Source organism: Thermobia domestica, chromosome 7 (assembly GCF_964235325.1).
Source record: "Thermobia domestica chromosome 7, izTheDome1.hap1.1, whole genome shotgun sequence".
Lineage (NCBI taxonomy): Eukaryota > Metazoa > Arthropoda > Insecta > Zygentoma > Lepismatidae > Thermobia > Thermobia domestica.
Window position 1 is genome coordinate 295,394,325 of NC_137460.1, and position 11,055 is coordinate 295,405,379.

An 11,055-nucleotide genomic window follows, 5' to 3' on the forward strand; every position below is an offset into this window, starting at 1 on the left:
AATTCTACTTCTAATATTTTCGAAGGTTGAAGCCCTATTCTCCCATATAGGTGATGAATTTCGCAAAAATCTCGTATATACGGCCTAGGATTGAAGACAATTTGTACAGAATGTTTAAGTTCTTAGGAAAATAAGAAATGCTTCACATTGGTTCTGCTTGCGCATAAGAAACTACAGCTTCTTAACGGATCACAGTGGTTCAGTGGTAAAACTCTCTTCTTCGTGCAAAGGGTGTTTAGTTCGTTCCCCGGGCACGAGAGCTTGTGCTGAACATTGTACCCATGGGCATTTACTCTTTCCTTCCTCATTCTCATTCATCCAGTTCTTTTTTGATAATTTACTTTAGTCATTTGTCTCCTTTAGCCAAAAGGTACAAACGTTGAACCGTGGATTTAAATTTTTGACCTTGGAAAGAGAGATGACCTGCCACTTTTTTATTTTCTTTTTATTATGAATCAGTGCACATTCTTGTGCTAAGAAAGGCGACTCCACCATGACGATATGCCTTAATGGCGTTGTTATACAGATGAAGGTAGTGCTTAAATACTACAATATTAGTGCCATAAAGACACATGTACTTTAAAAATCTCGTATTGGTAATTTTACTCTTTTAGTAGAAATTAATTACTTGGCACAGAAATATGTTTTGTACTCAGTTTAATATTTTTTTATTGAACATTTAGGAAATGTATAGTGTTCAATGTAGTGCAATGAATTTGTATATGTAAGGATTTAAAAAAAAATGTTAATGATGTAGATGGTTTTCCTCTTGTGAACTTGTTTTTGTACATTGATGAATGAGACTAGACGCGAAATTTCCTGGATTTACTACTTATCCAGTGCAACAGAGAATTAGAATAGACGGTAATTGAGTGTTACTTTTTATAGGATAGGTTGAGTTGCGGTATTTTTGAAAGGTTAAGGTGTTGATCTGCTAGTTACAGGTGCCTATACTAGAGACCGAATTGAACTGAATAAAACTTAGAAATCCTCAGTTTATATTAGTAGTGGGCAAAAAAAAAAAAAAAAAAGGTTTTTCGGTTTTTAGAAAAACAGAAACCGGCTTTTGAGTTTTCAAAGAACCGTTTTCGATTTTCTACACACCGGTTCGGTTTTCTACAAAAACCGGTTATCGGTTTTCACCGGGTCCGGTTTCGATTTTCTTTAAAACCGGTTCCGGTTTTTTTTTTTTTTTTCAAAATTTCATCTATTTCTGACCAGAATAGTGTTTCGTTGTTCTCCGGAAATCGTTCCGTTTCCACAGAAATAGTTTTATGTGTTCTCCAAAAGTTTTCACCGAAACCAGTTTCACTGAAAACCGAATCGGTTTAAGAGAAAACCGAAACCGGTTTCAGTGAAATACCGAACCGGTTTTGGAGAAAACCGAAATGTCGGTTTTTCTAGAAACCAGTTTCCGGTTTTTATAAGAATCGGTTTTACTCATCCCTAGTTTATGTATCACGAAAGAGGTATGTGGGAAAGTACAACCTGTGGTGTGTCAAATCCAAAACCTCAAAGTGTGAAAAAAAATATTAGTTTGAGAGAAATAGTCCATCAGTATAACCAACTAGGAAATTCATACAGTTTCTTACAAATTGTTGCATACACACTTTTACATGACATCGAATTTACACAAAGGAGATAAATAACATAATTCACATATGTAGACGTAGGCTAATGCTATTCTTTTCGGCTTTCTAATGAAATGAAATGAGTTGAGTTTAACGTCCCGTCCAGCAGGAAGGCCATATTAGACAAGGAGCTACTGATTAACATGGAATCCAAACCATATGAGCTCCCGCCGGGAATCGAACCCGGGTCTCGCACGTCAAAGGCGTGTACGATAACCACTTGAAATTAAATGATATCTTTTAAGTTTTACGTCCCTCGGTTATGCCGGCTGAACTAAAGGAAACAGTGATGATTAGAAATGAATGAAATGGTGGAATGAAAAAAGTGGGAGGAAACGGTAGAACCCCGAGAAAACCCACGCACACGGTGTTTGTACACCACAAAATTCACTTGGCGCGAGCTGGGATCGAACCAAGGACCCCAAGCACCAGAGGTGAACGTTATACCACTGAGTCACCGATGCCCCGATAGAAACAACAAAACTAAAAAATGTACGTGCGTGAAATAAAAGATTTTGATAAAAATTGTAATTTTTACTTTACGTTTGAATTTTACAATATAGCTTGACGTCCCGCGACTATGGACCAAGGCTAGGAAGATTGTATTGATGAGACAGACGATAGCACTGATATGAAGGAAATGGAAGAATCCCAAGAAAATCCACGGAGACCATGTTGTCCATTGGAAAGTCCTTTGGTGAGAGCTATAATCGAACCAGCGTCCAAACGCTCCACAGGTGAAAGTTCTAGAACTGAGTCACCGCATCTTATTTTATCATTAATTCACAAACATAACTGAATTTTACAAACAATTACAGTATAAGACTGAGAAAAAGTCTCAATCCCATTTACGACACTATATGCTAGACCAGACGAAGTAGGCTACATATAAAATAAAGCTGTACGTAAAGAATGAATTACTATTACAACACAAATGTACATATTAGACAAATGATTGGAAAAGTTAATTTGGCAAGTCTTTCTTTTAGGCAATTCTTCCATTATTTCGATTGTTTCGGTTCAGTGATTTGGTTCAGCTTGTTCCGATTTTTTGAACGAATCTGTTCCAATCGCTACCTCAGTATACCAGAAAATAGAGAGATCACATGGTTTTTCTGTGAGCTTGCTTGTATTTTATCGTAATCGTTGGACGGGTGTTACGTGATGAAGGTGAAATGTGACGCGCAGTTAAATGATAGATTTGACATTTGAAAAGAAAGAAAGGAAAAAAAAAAAACTTTTAGTGACGAATATTATATCAATGAGTTATTTTTTGAAGAATTTCTCTGTAATTGAAACTTAATTTGTCAAATAAAGTTTCCGACACAGAAGATAATTGTTACAAATAACACTTTATTACGTGTGAATTTTTTCCACCTTTCATGAAGAACGATTGGCATCCAGAAGTATGTAATATCAGGGTGTCTACTAAGATCCCAAAATGAAACTTCATGACTTTTTCGTGACCTTTTCTTTACCAAATCAAAAAATTTCCTAATATTTTCAAGAGCGAATTTGGGTGCGAATTACGCCGGATTTTCATCCATGCGATAGAAACGTACTTTGCTTGCGATTTGATAGCGTCTAAAGCTGATCATGGACATTTTTAGTGGTGAACTTTGACGTTTTATAGAATAAAATTTTCCAATCTGTACTTACATTTGAACAGTTAAAAAAAATCGTGACCCAAAAGCTAAATTTCGTGACTTTTTCGTGATTTTCATGACCATTTTCTGATTTCGTGACCGATAGACACCTTGAATATTTATGAGGCACGCAGTTGAATTGTATTCATCTATGGCCTATAAGTTCTTAGGTATGTAGTTATTTATTTATTTTTTGTTTAATATATATTTTTACATGCATTAGTAGTTTGTGTTGGGAAGCATGCCCTACCTCAAGTGAATAAAAACTCATGCGTTATTTCAATTGCCTCTGCTACATGAATTCCGATATAATGGTTAGTTTTAGATTTCTATCAATTGTTTTCTACAACTTTGTGGAATTAGGAAATATGGTTATTCCTTATGTAGTAATTTCGTTTATTCTAGCCCCTTAACATACCGATTATTTGTGAAAGAGCGTTTTAATTTTCATCTATTTTTTTATTGCTAAATTCTAACAATCATTGAGGGGCAAATCTAATGGCAACAATGATATAATACATGGCCCTAAAATCTTCCTTTAATAAAAGCTTGAGTATACTTGTCACAAACGTAGGCAAACGATCATTTTCGAGCTTTTAAATTTTGTATAGCTCAACAGTGATGGTACCCGACTATACTAGAGGTTTTATGATAAGGGATTAAACATTAAATATTTGAACTGTTGATTACCGGTAATCTAAGAGTGGAAATTAGGATTAGTAATACTTCAATAAGCAATGTTTAAAATACTTAGTGAAAGAATGGCTACAGGAATCACCATGATTCCTAACCAGATTCCGATTCTGGAACATTAAAGGAACTGTTGCGAGGAATCAGAATCATTGAACGGAACAAAATGAATGAACTGCCTGAAAGAGAAAAATGCCATTAATTTCTTCAGCTACATTGCGTAACGGTAAAATTTAAGGAATTAAGAAAAAAGTATACCTGAAGAAGAGTGGGTATGAAAGCCTTGTTTGCCATGAGAGACGGCTGAAATGTTGCCTGCACGAACTTCTTCATGGCCACCCAAAACAACTCAGACTTCCGTAATTCTAAATTTCTCTTCCACATTGTTGATACAAATCTCTCCGCCATATCTGGACTTACGTTTACTAAGTCCGGCAAAATATATTCAGCCAATCCAAGAACGGGAGCCAACACACTTCTACCTCCAATTTCAACGGCATCCAACGCTTCATTCGCTACGAATACGACGTTGTTTGTAGATACAAGGTCTTTTCTGTCTGAGGGCTTACACATTCGTAAGTAGTCATCGAAAATGGACCACACTGCGTGTAAATAACTAGACACGGCATGGCCTCGAAGCGTTTGCAGATCTCGTGTTAAGTGGGCGTCAGAGTCTGTTTTCTCGAATGATCTATTCAGCGCACGTTTCTGTAGCAAAACAAGCAAGCAATTTTTGATCTCATCTTCAAATTCAACCGGTAACTCAGCTGCTTTGTCAACATAAACTTTTCTCATACATTCAAGATAAAAGTGCAGTATCTGAGCAGAGTAATACATCGTAACAGCAGAACTGTCCCGATCACCTTGAAGGACTGCCGAAGGACCGATCCTTACGTCTTCTACGAGCGATATATATTGTTCACAGAAAATATCAGCTTGCAGAATATTCCGTAAAGCATCCATACATCGCTCAACAGACGAATACTCCTCAAGTTTCATGTCATATTTAAACCGATCATCTATGTACATGAATAGGCCCCTGAAACAACGACGGACAAAGGTTGTAACGTTCTTCCATGTACACACAGTGTTATCATCATCCTTATCTAAGACTGAATCAAATGGACATTGGTTCAACAAGTCACCTAGGAATTCCAGTATAAAATCCATCTTAGCTTCAACATGATACGGGGAGCGTATATTGAGATCACAGTAATAAATAATTTTTGACAACAAGCACTTCGAGTTGTTACAACTGTGGAACATGTGTTCAGGCAAAAGGCCAGCATCTGAGAAAAGAATGATCATGCGCGGGAGATTTCGATCTGAAAAATAAGTTTCATCAGCTTCTAGAGTCCTATGCAAGAATTCTAACGAATTGGACAGGTAAAACTCAACGGAATTCTTATCGAAACTCTTCTGAAACCATTCCACAATATTTAACCATATATCAGTGCCTCTCCGGAAAGATTCTTTACGACGTAGACTTCCAACAAAATCAGCCACAGCAACAATACTATCCCCGTTCACTTCACAGAGTTGTGTCACAGCTTTTACAAAGAATGATTGCGTAGCACCGCGTAAAAATACGCTCTGTGCTCCTAACGATTCAACCATCAAACGCTTTAAAACAGCCAACGAATCACATCCCCATACTTTCATTGGAGGCACAGATGACAAAGCGTAAGCTAAATAAAATATTGGGGCAGGCCCCCATGACAGTTTAGATGCAACATTTAAAATCTGCGAGAAGAAACCACGCCTCACTTCCTCCCCAAAATTAGCTAACGTCAAAAATAATCGCTTTAAATCCTCACCCAACTGAGATGCACCATCAGTACGTTCAATGTCCTGATACAAACTAGAAGAATTGAGCGTCTCCAAAACCGGTCCTAAAACAAAGTAAATGAGATTTGTACTTGGAGGAAGAGAACTATCACATACTAAGTCAATAAACCTTTTTAAACCCCATTTAACAATGAAACTACTCTCATGAGTAAAAATTCGTTTGAAAACACAAAACAACCACGAAATGTGAATTCCATTCTGACCAGAAAGTTTTCTGTTGTGCATCTCTACAAGCTTCTCAATCTCTTTCAACACTGGTTTAATTAAGTGCACTTGTTTCTCCTCTAAGGCCTCGACAATTAAAAATAATGCTTCCCACACGGGATACAAAACTGAAGCATATTCCGCTGTCCACCAAAATAATGACGTTCGTAGCGTGTAATTCCTAGATGACAATAAGTCAATTACTCTTTTAATTATACATTGAGCTTGTTTACGATTTTGTGGGTCTATGTCATTTAGTCCCGATTGCAAAAGTAGCCACAATCTCTCATCCTGTATGACAGTTTGCGATAAATCAGGGAGTAGTATGGAGATGTCCTCTGGAAAATAATAATAACCTAACGCACACAACACCAAGAGACCACGACAACTTCCAGTTAAAACTATTTCATTTTGTGAGTTCCAATCGCAAGCCAAACTTTCCCATATTTGTTTTAACAAAATGTCTCTTTCAAAATTAATCAAACTTGGCAATATTCTCAGGAACTGCTTAATTATGTACTCATTCTCACAAGATATACACTTAACTACCACATTCTTCAAACTGTTCATATGTTCTGAGAAACAATCTTTATCGACGACTGTCTCCCTCATTCTGCAAATGTTTAATAACTTTTCTATTATTCTTAACTGCACTTCCCATCGTCCACTCCTCGAATTATCCCTTGTACTTCCACTAACATCAATGGATTCTAATTTCGCAATGCTTTCACTAAAAATCCTCTGTAATGCTAAATTGAACTTTTCTTCCGGAATCAAAAGTAATGTTAACTCTAAGATATCATACAAAAACGGAAGACATGGGTCATCAGTGTCACGACTTGTGCAAAAACTCATCCAACATAAATCAAGTAACTTCAAACACACGGGTGAAGACACATTATCTGTCGGTGGATTCTCACTATTGTAAGCTATGTATCTGATGTATAAAGCTGTTTTAAGTAATTCTAAATTTCCTTTCACATAATTTAACATTTCATTCGACCTACATGGAATATTTAGTGCGATTTCATTTACTAATGACAATATATCATCTGATGACATACATATTCCCATTTTTGTGTGTAAACGAAGTAATAAACCATCTTGATTTACAACTGCCATCTTCAGTGCAACCAAATAATATTCAATCAACTAAATGTGAAATATTTATTAGATGTCACTGTACAATTCAACACTTCTTATTTCTTATTCACACGTGTAAACTTTGACTCTTAACAGACCGCCGATACACATTTTCTATCAGTAAACAACTCAGAACGGTGACACTAATAGTCTTTTGATAATCTATCCAGAGTGTGAAATATGCATTCTATTCATTGTGCATTGGTGGCAGCAGGATATTTCGGTGTAAGGCAATATTGCTGTATGGGATCTCATTAAAAAGTGGCTTGCGTCAAAACAGTGAAATACTTGCGTTTTACGATAAATGGCGTAGCAGTTATTATTAATTTGGTACAGAATTACAATACACCGTTACAAAGTAATGGTTTACGGTTAAAGCAGGGATGCAAACAACCACTCGCCCAGTCGCTCGGGGTGAGTGGTTCATCTGTGCGGGCGTGTATTTACTATCATACCGAACGTAAGTAAATGATTTATATTTTGGGAGGTGGGTTAGTAGCTTTTTTCTTGGACGAGTAAAATTGTGTTGCTTATTTGCATCCCTGGGCATATAAAAGAGGACTCCCTAAGATATTAATTTCAACTGGTGGAACATTCCTCACAATCTAGGAAACCCGTATTTTATGTTTACGAATGTTAACCATTACACTTAGTATATTCCGGTTAAAATGAGTGAGTGCATTTGAAAGACAATTGTCAACATATTAATTTCTATCGGCACATTCTTTCTGCACAACGTAGGGAAGGTGTATTTTATTTTTATAAGAATAGAGTTACTACTGTAAAATCATGATAAATGCTCTAAAATATATAAGTACGTTGTTCTTATGCAATATAAAATGTTCTTAACACTATTCTAGTGTGTGTACATATAGCCCGCTGCAGACACACCTGCTTTCTACGAACGCACCTTCGCGCTATGTTCTGACTTGTTAGATAGCATTCGTGCCTTTTAGTGGCAACCTAGCAAAGGATTCCCGTGCCATAAACGTCGCCAACACCTAGTGCCCCACTTGCTAGTAAATGTCGATAGTCTATATAGTGACGCGTTGAAGGATTGCCGCTGGTGTAGATATCTAGAATCAGGGTGTTGAAGTCACCACCGCGTAGCAGCAAGGACTTCGTTTTGGTCCGCGTCCCTTCGATTAGTTGCGGAGAATCGCGAAGGGACCAACACGAACTATCGCCAGTCATGCGCGTGCGGTTATTATTATATATTTTTCCCTGGCAAATTGTTCCTAAAATCAGCTCGGGGGGTAAAGAGTAACTGCTGCGTCTAGATCATGAACTGAAAAATCTTGAGGTGACTGCATATAATTGTATGAATTAAGATTACAACTGTCGTCGATCATTTGAAAGTGGATATGGGAGAACTATGAAATAAAGTAAATATATGAGCGTCATTTTGTTATAAAATTATATGGCGAACGCATTTTATTTGATCCCAAACGGTTACCGTCGAATATACACGGTTAAAGGAACTCTCTGATTAGCCAAATTAAAAAGATTTCAACGAATTATTCCTCTACAAGCGAGGTTTTCTTCATCGTCTCCGTGAGGAAATCGAAAGAGCACGCACCTGGTAAACGTAAGGTTGATGGTTCGCGCCAAAGCTGGGGTACTTTTTTTAGAGTCTTTTTTTTATACACACCTTAATGTAAACAAATCATGCATATAGGCGATTTAACATATTTTGGGGGAGTAATTTTGTGGTTCATTGGCGTCTCGTCGTGTATCTGCTACAGATGGGCTGCTGGTGGTATAATTTTCAAAACGGAAGTGAGGCCACCGCGGATCGTTGCTGCGGGGCCGCTAATTTTTGGAAAGATGTCGCTAGTTGCCCATCGGTGGTCCACCGACGCTTACTGCATGGAATAGTTTGTTTCAAGCACTCGTTAGTATTTTTTGCATAGAAGTTTTTACAGGGTTCGTGAGGACGCGAAATTATACCTGTAAAGGTCACATAAGTTTGTACGTATATTATCAATCTGTTACTCATTATTTGGGTAAGCGCAAGGAAATAAGGGTGGAAAATCCGTTAGGAAATCTTTAGAGCGTAAGAAGTGAAGTAATTTAAAAAATGACGATGTATTGTAAATCTAATCTATGCCTGTTACTGCTATGCCCAGTGGTCGAAGTGAGTCGGTATGCGGTGATATGCCATACCGCCTCTGGTTTTTCAATGATGAAGGTACATCGCCTCTGGATTCTCAGTGATCAAGACATACCATCACTGTTAAATACCTTTAGTAATTCCATTTTTATACACAGTAATTGACGAATGGCTTTGCACGTAAAAATATTTTATTTCTTATGTAGAAATAATTTCTAAGTTGACAACACGGACATTTTTGTTATCTTTTTCCTACCTTTTGTTTTTAAAAATGAGGTTTCTTCAAAGTTCATCTAGTTTATATGTATTTTGATGTGCCATATTGAGTTGTTTCTTTCTTATGTATGTTACCTTATGCTCAGCATAACGTAACATGGCCCGATGCTTTTGAGCACCTTGTATATTGGCAGGGAAATTTTAAAATTTATTTAGAATGTAAGAGAAAACTTTTATTTTATAGTAGAAAAATGGTAGGTCGAAAATTTTGTGTAGTTTTAGTAAAACAGATCGTTTCAATGGATGTTATATGAAGATTACATGATTATTAATTATATTTTATATATTTTACGCATTTATCCGAGAATATATCATTATTTTAGACAAATAAGTGTATCTTCCAGCTTTTTCAATGGTTTTCAGTTTATTTCTATTCATATTTCGGCATAGGGAATCTTCACAAGAAAGCTAAAAATTTTATTTCGTAAAATCTTCTTCAAAATTCCAAATTAAGAAAGTCAGCCATAATTTCTTCTTGGTGCATCTCTTTGTTTCGAAGTAAATTTATTTGATTGGCTAATCCACAATCACAGCTGCGGCTGAGATTTCGGTTTTCTTTGATCTTCGCACAGAAGCCTATCATCCGATCGTTACGTCACGATTATCTTCCAATTAGGGAGCATCTTCATGTGATTCTTTGTCTTACGGCGTCAGCCATTTCAGGAGTCAGACGTGCAATGTTTAGCGTCTGCAGAAATAGTGGAATAATTTGTGATTACGTTAAATTGTGATAAATTCTTCGTTTTGGCGAATATTAGAAATTGTCAGCAGAGACAAACGTACTGTGTTTGGTGTTTCAACGAAATTATTAATCCAGAAATATTCCAATTGTGAAGGGATTTCGTATTGCAGAAGGAATACTAGCATGGAAGGTGCTGGTGTTACGGAATGAGCTTCTTGGCAAATTTTGCGTTCTCGATCAGCCAGAGAACATAAGAGAAGCCAGAGGAGACGGTGAAGGAGAAGAAACATTGAGTAGTGGTGCAGACATCGAGGAAGAAGAAGTCAAGCAACGCTCGATGGCTTTTTCTGGATAGGTGTTGCAGGAGTTGGTATCCTAAAACTGTTTTGAGACCACGATTTAAGAGTTTCCCAGGAAACTCAAGTGGAAAGTCGTCAGGAACCTTTTTTTTTGTTAAAATATCAGTTCTGTCTCTGTCTAAGAAGCGGATTCAAGTAAGTAAGAAATAGTGAAAGTGAAACTCACTCCAGGTATTTGGCTTCAAAATTTCCTTGTTTCGATAAACAAACATGTGTGAAAATATTTTCTGGTGTATGTGTAAAATACATAACATGAAGTGTTAAGTTCGTAAAGTTTCCCTCAACGCCGCACACATGCAGATTCAGGCAATGTGACGTCGTGATTTCATTCGATGGGGGGGGGGGGGAAGAAAGCTAGAATCTCAGCACAGAGCGATTGTTGTAATTTCAAGAAAATGTGTGTACCGCACACACATTTTCCCCAGTGAAGAAAAGATGTTTTAGATTCCCCAAAATCTTGAAA

The 11,055-nt window shown here is 36.9% G+C and overlaps 1 protein-coding gene across 1 annotated transcript in view; it reads right to left on the reverse strand.

Moving 5' to 3' along the window:
• LOC145691072 (tRNA (guanosine(18)-2'-O)-methyltransferase TARBP1) overlaps window positions 1–7,289 on the reverse strand; it is a 79,477-nt gene extending 72,188 nt beyond the window's left edge. Inside the window, exon 1 of the mRNA XM_081766728.1 lies at window positions 4,226–7,289. Coding sequence (XP_081622854.1) covers window positions 4,226–7,141 — 2,916 coding nt within the window. The 5' untranslated portion in view covers window positions 7,142–7,289. The remainder of the gene's footprint in view (window positions 1–4,225) is intronic.
• Window positions 7,290–11,055: the final 3,766 nt, after the last annotated feature.